General features: G+C 57.5%; 1 protein-coding gene across 1 annotated transcript in view; it reads right to left on the bottom strand.

The window, feature by feature from the left end:
- Positions 1-3,007: 3,007 nt before the first annotated feature.
- Positions 3,008-21,736, bottom strand: part of NKD2 (NKD inhibitor of WNT signaling pathway 2) — a 31,078-nt gene continuing 12,349 nt past the window's right edge. Inside the window, exons 4-10 of the mRNA XM_045847971.1 lie at positions 7,879-7,939; positions 7,371-7,498; positions 6,840-6,935; positions 6,009-6,156; positions 5,597-5,681; positions 4,867-4,994; positions 3,008-4,668 (exon numbers count right to left, since the gene is read on the bottom strand). Coding sequence (XP_045703927.1) covers positions 4,076-4,668; positions 4,867-4,994; positions 5,597-5,681; positions 6,009-6,156; positions 6,840-6,935; positions 7,371-7,498; positions 7,879-7,939 — 1,239 coding nt within the window. The 3' untranslated portion in view covers positions 3,008-4,075. The remainder of the gene's footprint in view (positions 4,669-4,866; positions 4,995-5,596; positions 5,682-6,008; positions 6,157-6,839; positions 6,936-7,370; positions 7,499-7,878; positions 7,940-21,736) is intronic.

Genomic DNA, 21,736 nt, shown 5'->3' with positions numbered 1-21,736 from the left:
TGTTGAAGAATCTTGTCTCATTCAGCATAAAAATTAGACAATTGCACAAAATGCCCTCGCCCCCATGCCTCCCTTCTTTCTGAGGGGTCTGCTGAAATCGCTCAGTGTGTAGTTTCAGGATGGAATCAGCAAGTGAAACCTGTGATTGGAAGGGACCCCTCGTTACACACAGGCTCACAGGGAGACCACGCCCGCCGGGACGGAGGGGACTCCTGCACTGTGCGAAGGTATGAGGGGAGGTTACTGTGGAAACTGTTGAAGCTCCTCTCAAAGCTCCTGAAACTGTTAAACAGAGTCACCGTGTGACCCGGCAATGCCACTCCTGGGTGCACAGCCGAGAGAAACGTCTGTCTACGTGAACTGACAGGCCCGTGTTCATAGCAGCCCTGGTCACACCAGCCGAGCTGTGGGAACAGCCCAAACACCCACCTGCTGATAAGTGATTAAAAATGTAGACCCATTCACTGGAATAAAATTCAGTTGTTGAAAGGAATGACATTCTAACGTCCCACCCTAGGGATGAGCTTGTGAAAGAAGCCAGCCGCAGGTGAACTGTGCCGTATGGTGGGATCCGGACAGAGTGGATTGTGGTGAGTTAGTGACTGAGTGGGCACGGGGTTCCTTTAGGGGCAAAAACGATCTGAAGTGTTCGTGGTGAAGCTTGCAGTCTGTGAGTGTGCAGGAAACTGAATGCCGTGCAGTGAATGAGGTGTGTGAACCGTCTGCCGTGCCTCCTGGGGACCTTGGGGGCAGTTGGACACGACTGTGGGAGAGTGACCCTGAGAGTGGAGCTGCCCTCAGTCTCTGCTAGGGGTGCTCACACCCATGACCTGGAGTACAGGGGCCTGGCCTTTGGGGCAGGAGCAAGGGTGCCATGGGACTGGAAGGACCAGGCTGTATGGGGGGCCAGCAGACTTGAGGGAAGATGCGGAAGGGCTCCAGGGTCATGACCACACACCCATGGGCACCCACAGAGCAGGTTCAGCGCAGCACAGAGTCCTCGGCCTCAGACTCACTGTGGCACCTTCACACTGGACAGCCCTGGAAAGGGGTACAGACACGAGAGACACCAGAGCTCCAACTTGATGTGAGAGGCAAACCCAAACTGCCAGCATGTGACAGGACTGTGGGTGTGTGTCAGCCACCCCTCACAGTGCCCTGAGTGCCCTGCAGGAAGCCCACGGCCCCTTCTGAGGCTTCGACTGCACTTTCCCACAGTGGGCAGGTACCTCCTTGCTGGGTGGGCTGCCAGCACCTGACCCAACTGGGTGCTGCCGCCTGTGTCTCACCCTCCAAAGGGGCCCCTTCCGCCCTGGGGGCTGCTTTCCCTGTGGCAGCCCCACCTGGGATGTGGACCCTGGGTGCGGTTGGCCTCTGGGCCCCACTCAGGACCACCTGTCCCTCCACTCCCACATGCAGACCCTTGGGGCCTGGCCAGCACAGCCCGTCCACTCTGGCCCCGGGCCTCCCCAGTCTGTCATTGCTGGGGCCTCATGTACACCTCCTCAAACCCTGTTTTCACTGGGACTTTGTCAGGCGCTCAGGACAAGAGGGTAGCTCTGGCTTGTCTGTCTCTTGGTTTTCCTTCACTAACCTTGTTCCCCAAGTGAGCGGCAGATGAAGGTGCAGGAGACGGGACCAAGAGGTCTCGGGACAGCGCTCACATCTGCCCGCACAAGCATGACCACTGTGGAGAAGGGGGCCAAACAGATGACCACCCACCAGATCCCAGCACAGTCATCCATGCAACGTCCCTGGAAGTTCCATCTCTGTATCATCTGCCCAGGAACTAACGGTTAACGTGTGGGAACATCTGCACCAGCTTTACTCATCTGCCAGGTGCTGTTTGCATTGCGGAAGTCACAAGGTGCACTCACAACGTGAGGAGACGAGGTGTGTGATCCCTGCCCACCAGAGGTCGCCACTGCCCGCGGGAGCTGGTGTGATGGACTTGCACAGGTGGGCCAGGCAGTGGTTATCTCCATCTGGATGATAAGTTTCCCTGCTGCGTGGGCTCACAAGCAGCAGACACACTCAGCGTCCAGTTTTTAAAACCAGGGTCTAGTGTCAGAGGCTAGAGTTCAAGCCTCACCCCACTTCCTGCTAGTCAGCCTGCTGAATGCCTACCGAGATCTGTGGCAGGGCCACAGAGGGCTGCTGGGGTTCTTTAAATGAGCTTCCCAAATGTGGGGCCAGGTGCAAGAGCTCCACAAACTGAAGAATGGACCCAGGTCAGATGACAGGTGTTTCTGTGAAGACCCAGTGCTGACGGTGTGGGAGTCTCTGTGCAGGATGCACGTGAGTGGGGCAGCCAGACGCCAGCTGAGTCAGGCTGATGGTCTGAAATACCTGAGATGTGAGTGCTCCTGCCTCACAGACCCTAGGAACCCTCAGTTCTCCCTCACCCGTGGCCTCAGCTCACGGACACCAGTGACTTGGAAGTCTGGAGGAGCTTTACCATGGCCAGACAGGGACATGATGGCAAAAGGGAGGAGACAGTTGCAAATGACACACCAGCTCCTCCACAGTCTCATCACGGAGAGCCCAGCATCTCCGTGAAACCCGGATCCACACTGCCCCAGACAGTGGCCTGAAGTGTCCCATTAGCATAAACCCAATTTGGGGCTTAGGTTTTGGGTGTTTTTATTTTTTAGAGCAGTAAAGTGGAGGGGAAAAATTACTCGTAAGTCTGGAGTTGTGTATTAATTTTCCTTCCATAAACATCTGTATGAACAGATATAGACTCGCTCTCTGTGCAGCATGAGCCCCCAGCTCACTTTGGCCCTGGCTGGTGTGGTGCAGTGCATTGAGCACCAGCCTGTGAACTAAAAGGTCGCTGGTTCAATTCCTGGGCAGGGCACATGCCTGGGTTGCAGGCCAGGTCCCCAGTTGGGGGTGCGTGGGAGGTAATAGATCATATTGATATTTCTCTCCCTCCCTTCCCCTCTCTCTCTAAAAACAACAACAAAACATCTTTTAAAAAAATAACTCATTTCAAAACAGTGTAGCATATTACAAAATGCATATTTTTATTATGCCTGGGGGAAAAAAACCTCAATTACAAGGCGACCACCAATTTGCTTGATTCTTGAAAACAATTCCATGAAGGTGAATGCAAAACCACCTGCCCAAACTCTCAAGTTGCCAGGAAGTCCACTTGCTCATCCCGGAAGGAGGAAGGAGCAGCCGTGCCCTGCCACAGGGGGCCGCTGCCAGCCAAGGTTCTGTGACCCTCAGACACCGTCACTGCCCCTTTCCCTAGAGGGACCACACTGTGTTTTCTGCAGGCGGACACCACGGAAACTGCCGTGAGCGCTATGATGCTGTATGTGTGAGCCCAGAGGACACACGTCCGCCTCCTGTCCAGCGGACTGTGCGTGTGTTTGAGATAGAAACTACCACCCCACCGGCCCTGCTGTCCACGTCTGTGTCCACTTAAGATGCTGGTGCCGGCACCTACCCACCTGTGCCCTTCCTTTGTGCTCATGGCCTCACTTCCAGAGTTTACTGACCACTGTTTGGGGAGCACTTCGCACCTCCCCCGTGGCCGCCTTTCTGTTATGAGCTGCACTCAGCGTGGTGGAGCAGAACTCACCACTGTGCACGCAGCACATGAAGGAACAGTCCCTCCCCACAACTTGAATGAGTAATGCACGAGGGCTACAACGCTGTACATTCACTGCTGGCTCCGTAACTTCAAGGCCTTGCCACCCTGCACGTCTCAGTGCAAGGCACCCGGAGCAGGAGGCGCTTCCTTGAGGAAAACGCGGAAGTCATCTGAGCAGAGTCCCTTCCATGCCAGGAGGACTCACTCTGGAATCATACGTGAAAGATACAACTGTGCTCTTCTATGTTTACATGTGGCTTTATGGGTTACACAGAATCACTTCATAACTGCGCAACGTCAGTGGCATCAAACGTGTTCATTTCAACATGACACCCACCAGAACATAGAGGAAAGGAGAGCAGAGGAAGGGCCTTTTTTGTGAGTGTCCAGCTGGTGCCACCTCAGACGCCCATACCAGAGACTTGGAGCTGGGCGCCGGGTCGGGGCGGCTGGGCCAGGGTGTGCACGCTAGGACGGGTGGTGGTGGTGGTAGTGGTGGTGGTGGTGGTGTTCGTGGTGGTGGTGGTGCTCGTGGCGCTGGACCACGGGCACTGAGTAGGCTTCCCCCACCAGCAGGGGCGGCAGGTCCCGTACCACCTCGTGCTCCATTACTGCAGGCTGGCCCAGCGTGGCCTTGAGCGGTGAGTGGCCCTCCCTGCCCTTCTGCCGGTACCTCTTGTGGCCATAGGGCTGCGGCGGGGGCTGCGGCGGGGGCTGTGGGAGGTGGTGGCCATCCTGGGGTGGCTGGGGCAGGGCGGCTGGTGGGTAGTAGCTGAAGACCCTCCCAGGCTTGCCTCCACCAGGCACGCTCGCACTGGGCACCCCGGGCGGCCTGCCCGAGCCCTTGGGGGACTTGAGGAATTGCTTTTCCTGCCCCTTCAGCCGGGGCTGCATGTCCAGGGCCCGGGCAGCGGGCTCGCTGGCCAGCAGGACGTGATCAGCCAGCACCTGGGACCTGCGGTTGTGCACGGCGTGTGCGTCCGACTCCTGGGAGCGAGACCTGCCCGGGGGGTGTGAGGCCTTGCCCTGGTGCTCCTGCTTGGCCTGTGTTGGTGGGGACCCTGCACACAGGGGACACAGACTGTGAGACCCTCTGTAGGGCCTGGCCAGCTCGCCTGGGACCAGGAACCCCACACACACCTGGGCAATGCCGCAGCACAGTCGCTGCCGGAGCCCACGAGCCCTCGCCGCCACGAGCTTCCAAGGGCGGCGTCCACACCCCGGGGCCCCTCGCCCAGGGACTGGTCTCTGGTACCTACCGGGTCCAAACTTAGACGTGTAGTTTTCTATTCCAGCCAGGTCTAGGTAGTGGTTTCTCCGCTCAGTGTTCTCATCCACGCAGTATGACCCCCTCACAGGGCAGGGGTGGGGGTCAGCGGTGGGCCTCCTGCGTGGGGCACAGGTCAGAAGGGGCCAGAGCAGACATTCCTCAGAGAGGAAGGGGGCACTGGAGTGGATGGCCCTGGGCAGTGGGCTCTGACTGGCACCCACTGCCCAGAGAGGAGCATCAGAAAGGGTGAGTGTCCAGGACAGCAAGGTCCTCAGCCAGCCTGGGACCCCAGCAACACCCGAGGATCATTGTTGCAAACTGCCTATGGAACCTGCAAGAACTCCTGTCATCTGGCCCACCTAGGACACCCAGGCGAGCTCTGAGGCAGAGTGGGTCACTGCTCTGACACCTCCACTGTCCCTGTCACTGCCACAGCTGGCAAGTGGAACCACAGTGTGCAGCGTGTGCCAGACTGAGGGTCTCCAGGCTGACCTGCCCTTCAAGCTTCACCCATCTGTCAAGACAGACACTGGGTGTTCTCGGCTCCAGAGTGCCAGGCCACAAGAGGGCACCCTCGCCCCAACGGGCGCCCAGGTGCTCCTCCTGGTGGTCTGCCCTGAGGGGGCAGTCCCGAGGCCTGCAGGACGCAGGGTGTGGGTGGGCTGCTCCCACCTGAGCAGTGCACACCTGGAGGGTGGAGCCAGACCCTGGCCCCTCACCTGATATAAGCAGACAGCCTCCTGTCGGCCACCCTGGAGTCCTCGGAGATCTCGCCTTCCGTCCTGCAGCGAGTGGGCTCCCGGTCTGAAAGAGAATTCCCTCACACATTTGTACACCCGTTCATTCATTCATTCACTGAGCAAATACTTCTGAGCCCCTACCAGGGGCCAGGCCCTGCTTTCCATGTTCAGGAAACCAGAGATTTTGCCCAGGCAGGTGGGCAGGTATGGAGGGGTGCTGCACAGTAGAAACAATGAACAGTAGTGCCCATGGCCTGGTGTGTGGAGATAAGGGCTATGGGGAATGCAGAGTGGGGGTGGGGAGCCAGAAGGGGTGTCAGCAAGGAGCGGGTGGGCTGCCATTTAAAGCAGGATCTTCAGGGCATCTAAGCAGAGGACCCATGCCCCTCACCCTGTCCGGCGGGGGGGCTCTCCCTCCTCCTGCTGGAGGGCTCGGGGCTGACGGTCAGCTTCACACGGAGGGTCTTACTGCTGCCAGAGGAGTGATTGACTGAGGCATCGACGACCTCATAGATGGTGTGCATCAGGCTGGACATGTCCTGAGGATGGCACCGGCGTCACGGACACAGGCAGCCCAGGCTGGGATCTGCCCACCCCATGCCACCGCCTCCAGGCTGCCTGCCTGTCTGAGTCCCTCTGCATTCCACACAGACCCTGGCTCAGACAGAATGACCACTACGCAGCCTTCCTTACTCCAACTTCAGCCCCGCGTGGTGCCCAACAGCCTGGGTAAGCAGCCCTGCTGCTGTTGGAATCACATCTCTCGCACCATTTAAATTTCACTCTGAATCTGTATGTTCAAAGGACTTCGCAATCAAATAACTACCAACATTTAACTCAAACCCAAAGACACTTACTTTTGTCATCCTACGTGCCTGCCTCCTTTTGAGGGGCACACTGCCCATCCTGGACCCACAGCCAGCAGAGGCGAGTGCCGGGGGCACTTCTGGGACTCTCACCACCGTGCCCAGGGGCTGCTGGTCCCACTGAGCCTCGGGGGACCCAGAAACTGGCCTCACAGGGCTCTGACAGCCGGGGCCCACAAGACTCCCTAGGGTCCCTCACTCGCCTAGATCCATCACCCCCGCCCCCATCCTGGGAAAGGTCCAGCCTCTCCTCCTACCCCATGGGCTCAGCCTGTCTCCCCATCCCAGCGACCACGGCCTGTCTGCTGCCAGCCCCCTGCCCTGTGGCCCATCTTCCAAAAACACAAGCACATCACCTCCCGGGTGGCCTTCCCACTATTGTCGAATCCATAGAGTGTGAAGGTCCACTCCTGGCGGTTGTCCTCCTCCACTGAGACGTCACACTGCAGCGCCTGCAGGGCATGTGGGGACAGAGGCAGGTGGGGTCATCACCCTAGGCTGGGACCCCTGAACCTACCCCCTCTCTTGGGGGAACGGGCCCCCTCATTGCTCCCTCAAGCTCCTGCCCTGGGTGGGCTGGGAGACCAATCAATGGTAGATCTCTGTGTCATTCCCGAGGTGCTAGCCCCACAGCTGGGGAAGCCCCCCAGATTATTTGGTGCCACATCGGCCAGTTTGAGCTGGATTTGCCACAACACCTTCCTTGTACACCACCCCCTCTCCCAGAGCTTGCAGACATTAGAAGCACAAGCAAGCTTTGCTGTAAATCCTCCAACCAGCTGAACCTCAAGCAAACTGTCCAGGCAGGAGGGTATTTTAGGGCCGATGTGCGCCCATCCATCCCAGCCGCAGACTCTCGTGCACCATGAGGCAGAGTGAAGACCTACGTCGATGTTCAGGTGCTTCTTGCCCAGGCCTCGCGGGCCCTCTCGGCTTGCTGCTCTCTCAACCTCATCTGCACTGAAGAGCGGTCCGGCACCCTCTCGACCCTCGGCCTTCTCGGGAGGCAGTGCCACTGGAGGTTTGGGAAGGAGAAAGGAAGAGCTGTTTCCCCCAGCCCAGCCCAAGCAGGTGAGTCGGGGCAGTGGGGATATGGGAAGATACGGCTGGGAATCTGCGATTCTTTCCAGACCTTCAGCCCTGGCCTGGGACGGCCAGACATAGCCAGGTGTGTCCTCCTGGCTCTGCCCCACACAGCCAGGAGTGGCTTCAGAGATGGAGGTGAGGAGGAGGCTGACTTGGGCTGGTCTGGGTTTGGTGGGGAAGTTCACGAGTGTGGAGCATGGGTGGTCCGGGTCCTCAGGGGCTCACCTGTCCAGGTGTCCTGAGGGCAGGTTTTGGGCACATGCCTGGGGTGCAGGGTAGACTCTGTGCGGTCTGGGGAGCAGGACTTACCCTCTAGAGGACACTGGTCCTCCCGGAAAGGTCCCTCTATGGGGTCCCCGCTGAGAAGCTCCTGCAGAGAGAATAGGGAGCGTGTGACCGAGTGGCTCAGTGGGGCAGGCCGTGAACACCAGCCTTTAGGGGTGTCATTGCAGAGATGCCAACCTGTGCACACCTCACTAAGCCTCAGGCTTTTAGCAAGTAAAACGCATGCACATCCCACTGTGTCATCTGGTTCCACTGGAACCACCTCCAGGATAACACCCAGCTGCCAGACACAAGAACTGGGAGAGTGATGCCCTGTCACTGCCAGAGAACGCAGGTGGCTGGGCTCCTGGCTGTGGGGGGTTGGCGGGGGGCAGGGGGAAGGCACCTCCCCCAGAGCAGCCAGGTGAAGCTGAGGGGTCGGCTCAGAGAAGCCCTCAGAGCCAATCCCAAAACCAGTCATGGAAAAATGGGATTCTTCCAACAGAAACGGCAGAACGAAAGCTCACATGATCCTCATAATGAGCCCATGAAAGGGAAGAACACGAGGAAAGGAAACATGAATGGGGTGATCAGGGAAGCACGTTGAACCAGAGGACCCTTCCTGGCAGAGCCTGGTGCCTACACCAGCCACTCACCCCAGGGGCAGGAGGGTCCTGGGGACACTAGGGTGGGCGGGTGCCCTCTGCTTCCCAGACATATCTGTCCTGACTCCATGGCTTCAGGGTGCTGGGGGCCCGGGAGGGGATGGAAGCAGAGGTGTCTGCGTGTGGGCACGAACCCCCAAGGCTACTTGGCAGCACAGCCCTCTCAGCCCCACGGCATCATCCCTCCTCCTGACAGGGAGCCGCAGTGTCCCGGGAGGTCCCCTCATCTTTCCCTGGCGCCGGGCCTGGACTCCAATGTGACTGCTGCCCTAAAGGCCCTGGGAGTTCCCATTGAAAAAAATGTTCCTCCACACATCCCAACGCTAGAGTCTGCAGTGTTCACCGACGAGCTAAACCAGCAACTACCTCCGAGATGCAGAGAGGCTCAAATAAGTGGGGGATGGGGAATGCATTTGGGAGAAAAGTAGCAATTTCTCATCGCTGTGACTGCTGCTTTCGGTCATTCCTGGTTACATAAAATGCCCTTTAATCTGTGCTATGTTGGCTAAACAAAAGGGACAATAGCTTTCATTGCAACAGATACACCTACCACAGGGATGCTGGCCAGTAGTGCCGCCCCTCCCCACTGGGGTGACCTCCAGGTGCCAAATCCCAGAGAATTGGGGCCCTCGAGCCAGACGGAGCACAACCAGATACCCCATCTCCTGAAGCCCAGCAAGTGCGCATCTCCCACAGAGCCCTGCCCCGTCCCGGGACGCCTCTTACCCGCCTATCCTGCTCTGAGCACCTGTGGCGGAGACCCCCACTCCTGGAGCTTCGTTTTCCGCTCTCATTCCCTTTGCCACCCACAAAGGATCCCAGTCCCATGCCTATAAAAGTCTGCCTCTCACCCTGACCAGTGTGGCTCCGTGGGTTGGGTGCTGGCCTGCAAACTGAAAGCTCGTGGGTCCCATTCCCAGTGAGGGCGGATCCCTGGGTTGTTGGGGAGGGGGGTGGGGCTGGCGGACGACAGGAAACAGATAGGTGTTTCTCTCCCTCTCTTTCTCCTCCCCTTCCCCAAGCTCTAGAAAATAAATATAATATTTAAATTTTTCATTTAAAAATAAATAAAATCTTTTTAAAAAGACTTTATTGAAAAGTAAATAAAATCAACCAATGAATGTGCAAATAAGTGGAACACACTGATGTCTCTCTCCCTTCCTCACTAAAAAAATAAATAATAAAACTTAAAAATAAATAAAATCTTTTTAAAAAAGAGAGAAGGGAGGGAAGGAAGAAAGAGAGGGAGAGAAACATCGATGTGGGAGACAAACATCAATCCCTTGCCTCTCATATGACCCCCGGCTGGGGATTGAACCCGCAACCCAGGCATGTACCCTGACTGGGAATGGAACCTGCCACCTTTCGGTTTGCAGGCCGGCACCCAACCCACTGAGCCACACCAGCCAGGGCAAATAAATAAAATCTTAAAAAAACAACAAAAAAAGCCTGCCTCTCATCCAGATCTGGCCCCACCGTCTGTCTGGCCAGGTTTCTGTAGAGGGTCCTCAGCACTGTGCTCCTTACTCCTCTGGCTGAGAGCTCTGTTCTGCCACAGATCCTGGGGCTCCCTCATCAAGCAAATGGGGTGGGCCCGACCTGCTGATCCCCTCCGGCACAGGGGGTTAGGGTGGGGGGGGCAATGCTCGATGCTCTGCTTGCTTCCCGCTCCCACCTCCGGCTGCCCTGGTGCATTGTCCCTCCACTCCCCAGCATCTGCTGGCCACGGGGACTGGATTTCAGCCTGAGGCATCCTAATGCTTTATGAACGCCCAGGTCATTCTTTTGCACGTCAGCGTTAGGGGACTGCAACCTTCGACCTTCGCTGTGGGGTCCCCATGGTCTGATCCGCACCCCTCTCACCCTGCAGGGGCTCTCAGGAGAGACCATTCAGGCCTGTCGATGAGCTGCCCCAAGGCTACCATGCACATCTCCTGCCCAACTGTCCTGAGCACAAGCCATAGCACAAGCCTGAGCTCCCTGTCCTCCCCAGCAAGCAGCCCTGTGCGGGAAGCGTTTGTCCGGGACGGGTCCTGGTGAAAGGCCCAGGACTGACCATCTGCTCAGGTGAGACCTCGAGGCATCCCCCACAGCTGTCTGTGGGTGCAGGGTGTTGGCAGAGTCACCTGAAATCGTGGCTCCTGGCCTCCCTTGAAAGACCAGGTCAGGCCACACCTCCCCATGGGACAGCACCCAGCAGAGCCGGGTAGCCACGCCAGGGTCCTCACCCCCATCCACCAGAACTGTGGTGGCATGCATGGGCTGTCCGCCGCAGGTGCCAGGTCTGGGATATCTCACACACCTGGCCGAGGGAGGGGTAGGACACTGCTGCTACCTACTGGCGTGCAGGTGAGCTAGGAAAGGAGAAACCTTTTGTGATGTGAACGCCCACATCCTGAGTGCCTCTGTTTTTCAGGTTTCACCGTTCACGCATATCTTCAAACTTTGCTGCATCTGGGATCTTAGCAAACACATTCCCAGGTTGCCAGGAGCCTTTGTTTTCCTTGGAAACCCCATGCTCTTGCATAAAACAAAGGTGGGAACCTCTGGGAAAGATCTTTGAGGGAAAAAGTGCCGCAAAGCTGCTGCTTCTTCCTTCTTCCCCTGACGACTGAGTGACTGAGGGAGGCCGAGCCCCAGGAAAGAAGGGCTTTATGAGACGTGCTTCGTTTCCAACCAGCAGCCACTGGGGTTCATTCAGTTGTTTTGTCCCAGGAAGGGCAGGTGTCTCCTCTTTTCCAAACAGATAAAACCTGTGTGTTTCCCTGGAAAGATCTGTGTTAGTTCAGCCTACAGCTCTTTAAAGGAGGTTAGTGCAGAGGTGTTCGGAATTTGGGCTTCAATAAACAGAGTCTGAGGCCCTGGCCGGGTACTCGGTTAGAGCATTGTTGGGATATGCTAAGGTCACGGGTTTGACCCTTGGTCAGGGCACATACAAGAATCAACCAATGAATGCATAAATAAGTGGAACAACACATCGATGTCTCTCCCTCCCTACCTCTCCTTCTAAAAAAGTAAATAAATAACATTTAAAAACAGGGTCTGTTGAGGATACCAGAGCCTGCAGGACAGTGTGTAGTGTCCTGGGGCAGCCATAATAAATGGCCGCAAACTGGGGGCTTAAACAATAGAAATTCATGCTCTTAGTTCCAAGGCCAGAGTTAGAAATCGAGGTGTCACAGGGCTGCACTCCGTCTGGAGGTCCCAGGGGAGGGTCCTTCCTGTCTCCTCCACCTCCTGGTGGCCCCAGGTGTTCTGGCCTTGTGGCTGCACCCCCAACCTCTGCTCCGTTGTCACACGGCCTCTCCCTGTGTCTGACTCTTCTGGGTCGAGCCTCTCAGTGCCTCCCTCTTACAAAGATACACATGAGGGTGGTCGGTGCCCCACCAGGATGGGATCCCATCTGCAGAGACCCTTCTCCATATCAGGCCACAGCCGTAGGCTCCGGGGAGGAGGACAGGGGTCTCTGGGGCCAGCGTTCATTCAGCTCCCACCGTCCGAAGCTGGGCCTGGTCTCCATTCTGCTACACGGGCCAACAGTTCTCAGTCGGCCGCAGAATCACTCGGGCCCCGGTTCCCTCTTGCTGAAACAAGAAATGGGTTCCAAGGAGGGAGCTGGGGCTCCCCAGGTGCCCCCTGTGTGCCAGGAGTGCCTACACGCCACACTGTGGGCCCTTCCCTGCCCCCCAATGGGGAGACCTGTGCTGTTAGGACAAATAAAGTAACGCCATTGACGGCTCAGACACCCGAGCTCGCTGACTGGAATTCCTCCTCCTAACCTAAACAGGCCGGTAACAAGGCTGAGGGCAGGAGACCCATGCACGCAATTCCTGCTTCAAGAGAGAAAGGTGATGGACACACTGCTAGAGACCAGCCTGCTTCTCCAAGTAGACTCTTTGCAGACTCCGACAGGCCTCTCTGGCTTGCGTTCCTGAGAATGTGGTGTTCCCCAGGGGCGAATATTTACACTGTCCAGAAAGCCAGCTCTGTGTGCTCAGCCCCAGGAAAAGGCCCCACTTCTGTGAGAGGGTCCAGGATGGTTGTGATGAGAATCCAGCGTGGCCACCAGGAAAGTGGGTGCCTGGCACCTGGGCGCACCCCACCCACCAGGCAGGAGAGCAGCTCTGGTTCCCCTGCCACTCTCAGAGCTGCCACTTCTTTTCCATTAAAACAGACTCAGGTGACCCACTCAGTAGATCTCGAGCCCCTGACGGCTCATGGCCTAAAGCCCCAGCACCCCTGGCCTTCTGGAAGTTCTGCCCTCCTGAATATGAGGTTAGGGCTGCTCCTCGGAGTTCTGGGTGAGTTCCCAAGTCCTGTGTCTCCTCCTCCCAGGTGTAGTGGCAGGCAGGGCAGCATTGGACTCCATGTGGACCAGAGTCCAAGCAGGTGAGAAAGAGGTGGGGGAGGGTAGAGAAAAAGAGAGGGGGGGCAGGGAGGAGGTGACCTGAGCAGGTGTGTTGGTGGCATCTTTCCAGAACGGTTCTTAACAGAACTCTCGGATGCTCCCTCGGTGACTCAGTGGGCTCCTCGGGAGAGGACGACCTCAGGTGCTGGGTGAATGTTCAGGATCACGGGGCCTCCAGGGCCTACGCTCGTGGCCACAGGGGCTATCTAGAAGGTGCTGTTTACCAAGTGTTCCCTCAAGGTCAGAGATAAGATGGACTTCTCCTGGGTACATTTAGTCACCTCCAGCAAAGGCGCCCCTGGATTCAGAGCGCCTCTCTAGGTCTGTACCCCTGCTCCCCATCTCCACTTCACGTGGCTGTAAGGGGCACAGGGCGGGCACAAGGACAGGATTCTGTGGCAGGAATGGAGTTTCTGGTCAGCAGGGAAATAGCCTCACCTTAGTTCCCTGCTCTTCACAGGTAGCGCCTAAGCAGGTGAAACAGATAGCTCTAACATATCTCATGGGAAGGCCTTGGGGACAGCTGGGATAAAAGGGCCGTTGTCACCACCTCAACTCTGACTTCTGCAGTGAGCGCTGCCCGGCCAGCCATGGAACTCTCTAGAAGTAAAAAGCTGCCATGTCAAGAGCTACAGGGCAACCGCACTCCTCTTTGCGGGTGGCTCAGCAGAAGGTTAATCCTGCACATGGTGGCAGCCCCAGTGCTGGGTGGTCAGGGAAGAGCTGGGGACCAGGAGCCGCCTGCCCAGCTGTGATGGACTGGGGAACCACAGTCCCCACAGGCATGGCAGGCAGGCGAGGGTTTGTGAGGCTCAGGTAAGAGGCTGAGGATTCCGGAGGGAGGCCTGGTATGGCCGGGGTCCCTCAGGGTAGATGTCCATCAGGCTTTTGCTGTAGGTGGCCAGGGCTACTTCAGGGCAGTGTGGGAGGTGCCTGGGGCTGGGTGAGGGTGGAGGGCAATGTGACATCCAGGCCAGGATGGCCTGGGCCCAGAGGGGCCTGAGTCCCCGCTGGAGGCCATCAAGACACGGGATGTTCTGTGGGACAGATGGGGGTGAGAGGTGGGGGAGGCCTGGGGTCGTCATGCACCAGACAGAACCGGACCATGCGGGAAGAGGCAAAGGGTGAGGCTGGGTCCTGAGCAACCCCAAGGGTGGGGACACCCCAAAGAGGGTGAGGAGAAGTATCAGGGTCAGAAGGGCCAAGGGTCTTGGAGAGAACAAGGAGACCGACAGTGCGGCTGGCAGGTGGGCACCTCAGGAGCTGTCAGGGGGCCAGGGAGGGCGGGTGGGAGGAAGGGGGGAAAACTGGGGGGCAGGAGCGGGGAGGGGACTGAAGGCCTGTGCTTTGTGCTCTGCCGGAGCCTCAAGCGGGAGAGGCCCGTCACTAAGCGCTCCAGCAGAGAAACACGGACGGACGTGGAGGCGGGCCGCAGGCAGCTCCAGGGCTGTTTAAATAAAAGAACCCCATCGTCAGGGCCAGGAATTCACGGCGAGTTTCCAGACGCCACCAGATTGGAGGCTGTGTGGGAGCACATCTGCCCCCGAGTGTCTGCGGGACTCGGGCTACTTTCAGAGCCTGTTGTTTGTAAGAAACGCTTTGTGAGGGGGTGGAGGCTGCTCTCTGCTGCTTGCCAGCGGATGGAATTTGACTTCAAGGTGATCCGCCAGCGTCTGTCTGGAAACACCACGGCAGCTTTGAAGTGGAAGTCTCGGTTTCAACGGCTAAACAGTTTCAGATGTGACAATGTAGTTTTATGGGCTTAATAATTCCGACACATGTGCGGCTGAGGCCCATGGCGGGTCCCATTCAAGGGGCTGCTGTAACTGTTATTCTGAACTTCTGATTTTAAAGCGAAAGATTAGGGACGATGAAACCAAGCATTCACGGGCAGGGGGCCATGCAAACGAGCTTCTCAACGAGCTGCAGATGGTTTTCGTTTCTCTCTCTCAAAATTAAAACAGAGCTTCAAGATCTGAGAGGGGCATTTCTAGATTCTGCCCATGGTAATCCTGGGTTAGGACTGTTTAATCAGGCTTTGTAATGACCAAATTTGGAATTTACATCCAGAGACTCGGTCATTTGGGATCAAAGAGTCTCCTAAAATAAACACGTGTCTCCTCACGTGAGGGCGGTAACGCACATCCTGTATGGAGTCTCTGTCTTCTTCTCACCCCTGTCCCACTTCCCACAGTTCTGCTCATGTTGGTAAGACAAGATGTATGACACACCCCAAAAACACCCTGGCCCTGGAGAGGGTTCCCAAGGGCCCCCCCACTTGGACCATGGTGGGGAATGACTGCCAAGCTCATGTTCAGGGTGACCGAGGACACGTGCCACGGGAACAGGCACATCCACCAATGACACGTGGGGACAGGAGTGTCCACCGATGACACACACCACTAGGGACCCAGCCCGGCGGCCAGCCCCGTAAACACGTGCGGGGAGAACACTGTCATCAGCAGAAGGTCAGTGAGGGGCTGGCTTTAACAATGTGGTGGCCAGGATTCTCTCTCTGCCACACTTGGGAAGAGGGACTCGTGCTGCCCACCTTAACTGACCCGACTGGGGAGAGGAGCTGGAAGAGCCCCTGACCCCAGGCCCCAGGCTGGTCGCTGGACCAGGATCCACATCCTCCCAGAGCCTCCACTAGACTCAGGTGTGGCTGAGGGTGAGCAGGCTTCCCAGGTGGGGGAGGGGAAGTTTCAGCGCAGACACTAAATGTACTAAAAGACACTAAGTGAACGTACACACGTGCGTATCTAGTCTATGACTACGTATAGACGTACGTGGGTAATACAGACTATATATTTATACTATGTATGTACACACACCATTTTTACCCTCGACAATTGAGAAGTGACCATAAAGTATGCCAAAAAACGTCAGGGAACTCCATTCTCCGCATCCTGGAATTTTGCTTTCGGCTCAACACTCAATGCTACAGAACCACCCTGCAGCTACTCAGCACGCCTCTCTTCTGCCCCCCGTTCCGCTGCCCCTGTTTCTGTCTTCAGAGTCAATGATGCAGCGTTTCGCAGAAAAAGGAAAATCAAGGGTGATCGATCTTCCAAGTGTAGCTGCTGTCCTCTGAGCATACAAATTACGGGTCACGAAACACACACAAGAGAAACAAGAGCCATGTCCCCGCACCCCTGAGCCCTTCCTACTCTCAGCCACCCCCCTTCAGATGAGGTCCGTGCCACCGGGTTTCAACTGCAGAATTCGCCGTCCCCCAGCCTGCAGTCTTCCACGGGAATACCCACTGGGCTTTTCCTTTCCTTTCATTAGTATTAAAGCCTCATGTTTCTGATTTTGAAGGAAGATTATTACAAAGCTGGAAAGGAACTGTACACACATTTAAAGTGTTTAACTTAGCAGGCAGGCCCCACAGGTTGCCTCTTGCGCATGTCAGCGCCCTCGGCAGAGATGACCAGACTGGAAATGTGGAAGGGCTGCTCTCTGACTACAGCACCAGCAACCCCGGGCTGAGCTGCCCCGGGAAAAGTACGGAGCATGTTTTCTTCTTTAGAAAGCACCTCTGCAGCGTCATGTGGAAACACCCCTGCACACGACGACCATGACGACGTAACAACCTCAGCCGGGCTGTTGTTGTTGGCTGAGGCTCCGGAGATCAAAGGAAGGAGGCCAGGCCCAAGGCGCACCCCTCCCTCAGCTCTGGTATCTGGCAGCAGGATCTTAAAGGAGCAGAGACAAACCTAAGCTGCTTTTATGAACACCAACAAAAATCCACCCTTAAAGAAATTTAGTTGAGACCCCACATACGGAACATAAAGTGTTAGGAGGAAACCGGACCACATGTGCCATGAGAGACGATCTTGTCCTGAATCCAGGCAGCTTCGAGGTTCGGGGAATCGGGGGCAGGGCCCAGGATGGGCCCAAGTGCAGGACATGCACCCTGGCAACGCTCCTGGGGGTGGTCCCCAACACGACTGAGCACGAGAGACGGCCCAGCACGGGCTTCTCTGGATGGAGACGGGTTGGGCACCATGATGTGTGAAGGTGGCTGGCCTGTAGAGGACCATTGTCTGGACACTCAGGGTGGCATCCTGGTCACGCAGTCCATTGACTAACCTGAGACTTGCCAAGACTTGCCTGCTGGGGTTCTGAGCCCCCCAGACAAGCCATGACTGATGTGGTCAATGCCCACTGCCCCCACCTGCTGACCCTGCAAAACCTAAAAGCAGGCACCATGTTCCCTCTGTCCTTGCATCCAGAGGACGACGAGCAGATTCCTTCTCCCTCTGGGCCAGGCTCTCTCCCTGACAAGCCAAAAGGAAGGGGAACTAAGGTGGGGGTGGGGGGGCGGTCCCTGAACACCAGGCCCAGCACCTTCCAAGCAGCTTCCCCTCAACACGACCAGAAGTACAGCACCACCCCGAGCTCCCTGGATAGCACGGGACAGCCCCAGTGGAGGGGCCCGAGCCTGAGCCAGGCTGGGGCAGGTCCTCTTGACCATAGGCTGGGAGCAGCAGGACCATCACAGTGCTCTAGGTGAGGGCCTTTCCGCTGGGCAGCTGTCAGCCCCTGTGGCCTTTCCCTGCTCACCTCGGGGCAAGGCAACCACGGTGTCACCACCTCGACATAAGGGCCACAGATACGGTTGATTTGTCACCCCAACCACTCTCCAAGCTCCTGAAGAAAGCAGAGCTGGCCTCTGCTTAAAATACATCTCAGGCCTCTGGGGAAGCCTCATGGGACAGCCATACACACTGTATTATTTCCTGAGGGCCAAAAACACTTTTGTTTTAAAGAAAACCTAAAGCACCTTAAACAAATCAATGGAAAGAGAGAAAGGGCAAGTTGCCCCCCTTTTTGGCTCCAGCCTACTTTTCTGAAGCTGGGAAGATGGGGTCTGGGAACCCCGAGAATGCTGACTTGGTGGGTGTGGGGCCCAAGGGCCACCCGGCCCTTTTCCCAGCAGGAGCAACTTGTCACACACAAAGCCTCCAGCCCCCCAGGGGTGCAGGGAAGTCCAGGAGGCACCCACACTGACATTTAGCGCATTCAGTGTAGCTGCTTCTGGAGGTGGGCTTGGGGTGTAGGTCCTGATTATTCTCTCCACCCCCCGTTTTCACTACAGTCCCCTGCACACACAGCATCGGTGGCAAACGTGGCAAAGCCCAGAAAGCACCCCGCCCCGCCCTGTCCTATCTGCTCCCTGAGCCTGGAGAGGCAGGACAGCTACCCCAGTTTCCATCAGACCTGTCCACGCCACGTCCCCACAGCCATGCAGCCTCCACCCCCACCTGGCTCCTCATGCTCCCTTGCTTTAGCTCTCCAGGCACCAGGGGGCACCTGTGCTGTCACCCGCTGTCTGGCTCCCCCACAGCCTGCCGGCAGCATGCAATGCCTGAAGCAAGCAGGGAAGCCTGCCGGTCAGAGCATAGGACGTGGGGGGCTGCTTGGGCTGGGTTGCTGGCTGCACACCTCCCTGCAGTGTGCCTTTGGGCAAACGGCCTAATCCCGAGGAGCCTTGCCTTCCTCTCTGTGAAAGGGGAAATGACTGTTATGAAGGGTAAGCAGTGATTGTGCCGAGTGCTGTGAATGCATCACACTCCTAAGTTAACGAGAAGAGACCTGTGGATGTCACCTCAGGTACGCCATGTACACACGGAGCTTCAGGGGGTGGGAGGTTGGTGGGAAGATGCTGAGAGGCCGGCTGACCATGGAGGGTTGGACCATTCAGGTCCTCAGGCAAGAGGAGTGCCAAAGGCCACCAGGACTGGTGCACCACCTCTAGGGAGGTCCTCCTTGAGCACTAGGATTAGGTAGGTTTTTTGGTTTTGTTTTGTTGTTGTTTTGTTTAAAGAAGACAGACTGCACCTAGGCCTCACCCGCCCTCAAGCTTATGCGAGAGGCTGTGTCCCAAAGGGCTGTCCACTTAAGACCTGAAATACACGGGGTTACAGGGAGGACGAAGCCTGGGGAGGCCCTGCCACTGCAGACTGACTGCCCAGGACCAGGGCCGGCAGCCCATGTCTGCCAGCACTGCCAGCGGGAGGGGCCCCCCGCTGGAGTGAGCCGCTCAGCCCCAGCCCACTGAGGGCCGTGCCACAGCAGCGCTCCAAAACCACACCCACCACGGCACTGCAAGGTTGTGAAAAACTAATCTCCGGTTTGAATTTTTGTATTAAAATATTCCAGTTTTTTGTGGGGGAGGTTGTGTTCAAAACTTGTTATAGTTTCCTTGGGAGACACTGCAGGACAAAAGGAAGTCCCTCCCCTCCGACTGCTGAGGGCTGGCCGTCATCATGAGCAAATTCCAGCTGGCACAGTGGGCAGGATCGAACAGACCCAATTTGTTTCATTCTGGCACAAAAAAGGCTGCCAGCGGTGCCTGCCTCATACCCATCGACATGAAAGGGGGCGCAGAGCTCACAGGCCAGAAGTAACGTAGTTCACAGGGGGAGGGGGGAGGGCAGATGGTGTCCCTGCAAGGTCTGGGCTGCATTATACTCAGGCTTCTCAAAGGAGAAGCAGCCCAGCAAGGCACTCAGCCCAGACAAGTGGTCAGCCCAGAGAGGTGGCCAGCCCAGAGAGGTGATCAGCCCAGAGAGCTGGTCAGCCCAGAGAGGTGGCCAGCCCAGAGAGGTGGTCAGCCCAAAGAGCTGGCTAGCCCAGAGAGGTGGTCAGCTCAGAGAGCTGGTCAGCCCAGAGAAGCGGGCAGTCCAGACAAGTGGTCAGTCCAGACAGGTGGTCAGCCTACAGAAGTGGTCAGCTCAGACAGGTGGTCAGCCCAGAGAGGTGGCCAGCCCAGACAGGTGGTCAGCCTAGAGAGGGGGCAGCCCAGAGAGGTGGTCAGCCCAGAGAGGTGGTCAGCCCAGAGAGGTGGCCAGCCCAGAGAGGTGGTCAGCTCAGAGAGATGGTCAGCCCAGAGAAGCGGGCAGTCCAGACAAGTGGTCAGCCCAGACAGGTGGTCAGCCTAGAGAGGGGGGCAGCCCAGAGAAGGGGTCAGCCCAGATAGGTGGTCAGCCCAGAGAGGTGGCCAGCCCAGAGAGATGGTCAACTCAGAGAGCTGGTCACCCAGAGAAGCAGGCAGTCCAGACAGGTGGTCAGCCTAGAGAGGGGAGCAGCCCAGAGAAGGGGTCAGCCCAGAGAGGTGGTCATCCCAGAGAAGCGGGCAGTCCAGACAAGTGGTCAGCCTAGAGAGGTGGTCAGCTCAGACAGGTGGTCAGCCCAGAGAGGTGGCCAGCCCAGAGAGGTGGTCATCTCAGAGAGATGGTCAGCCCAGACAGGTGGTCAGCCTAGAGAGGGGGGCAGCCCAGAGAAGGGGTCAGCCCAGAGAGGTGGTCAGCTCAGAGAGCTGGTCAGCCCAGAGAGGCGGTCAGCCCAGAGAGGTGGTCAGCTCAGAGAGCTGGTCAGCCCAGAGAGGTGGCCAGCCCAGAGAGATGGTCAACTCAGAGAGCTGGTCAGCCCAGAGAAGCAGGCAGTCCAGACAGATGGTCAGCCTAGAGAGGGGAGCAGCCCAGAGAAGGGGTCAGCCCAGAGAGGTGGTCAGCTCAGAGAGCTGGTCAGCCCAGAGAGGTGGTCAGCCCAGAGAGGTGGCCAGCCCAGAGAGATGGTCAACTCAGAGAGCTGGTCAGCCCAGAGAGCTGGTCAGCCCAGAGAAGCAGGCAGTCCAGACAGGTGGTCAGCCTAGAGAGGGGAGCAGCCCAGAGAAGGGGTCAGCCCAGACAGGTGGTCATCCCAGAGAAGCGGGCAGTCCAGACAAGTGGTCAGCCTAGAGAGGTGGTCAGCTCAGAGAGCTGGTCAGCCCAGAGAGGTGGCCAGCCCAGAGAGATGGTCAACTCAGAGAGCTGGTCAGCCCACAGAAGCAGGCAGTCCAGACAGGTGGTCAGCCTAGAGAGGGGAGCAGCCCAGAGAAGGGGTCAGCCCAGAGAGGTGGTCAGCTCAGAGAGCTGGTCAGCCCAGAGAGGTGGTCAGCCCAGAGAGGTGGCCAGCCCAGAGAGATGGTCAACTCAGAGAGCTGGTCAGCCCAGAGAGCTGGTCAGCCCAGAGAAGCAGGCAGTCCAGACAGGTGGTCAGCCTAGAGAGGGGAGCAGCCCAGAGAAGGGGTCAGCCCAGACAGGTGGTCATCCCAGAGAAGCGGGCAGTCCAGACAGGTGGTCAGCCTAGAGAGGGGAGCAGCCCAGAGAAGGGGTCAGCCCAGAGAGGTGGTCATCCCAGAGAAGCGGGCAGTCCAGACAAGTGGTCAGCCTAGAGAGGTGGTCAGCTCAGACAGGTGGTCAGCCCAGAGAGGTGGCCAGCCCAAAGAGGTGGTCATCTCAGAGAGATGGTCAGCCCAGACAGGTGGTCAGCCTAGAGAGGGGGGCAGCCCAGAGAGGTGGTCAGCCCAGAGAGGTGGTCAGCTCAGAGAGCTGGTCAGCCCAGAGAAGCGGGCAATCCAGCAAGGCTGGCAATCCCCGGAAAGGCAGCCCCGACCAAAGTCAACGCTTGGTGTCGTTGTTTTGTTTGTAGGACCACATTATGAACTCCACCCAAATGGGCAACTGTTACACACTTGGTGAGACAGCCAGTTTGTGGGTGGGATTGCTCTCGCCTCGTATGGAAATTAAATGGCTGTCCCTCCTATTTAAGGAGAACAATCCCAAGTGCCAGGCATTGTGGCAGCTTTGCCTGCTGTACGGTTGGACAAATTAGGCAGAACTGGGCCTGTGAAGCCCCACAGCCTCTCAGGGACAGCTGATCACCAGGTCTGTAGGCACCAGCCCAGCACTACAAAGAGAAATGAGAGGGGAGTGTAGAGGAAGGCTTCTGGGGAGGGACGTGTGAGCAGACACCTGAAGGCAAGAGGCCGTGAGCTAAG

This window comes from Phyllostomus hastatus, unplaced genomic scaffold, assembly GCF_019186645.2.
Source record: "Phyllostomus hastatus isolate PE091 unplaced genomic scaffold, TTU_PhHast_1.1 phas_contig_58, whole genome shotgun sequence".
In the NCBI taxonomy this organism is placed as follows: domain Eukaryota; kingdom Metazoa; phylum Chordata; class Mammalia; order Chiroptera; family Phyllostomidae; genus Phyllostomus; species Phyllostomus hastatus.
This window is presented reverse-complemented; position numbering and strand designations above follow the sequence as displayed.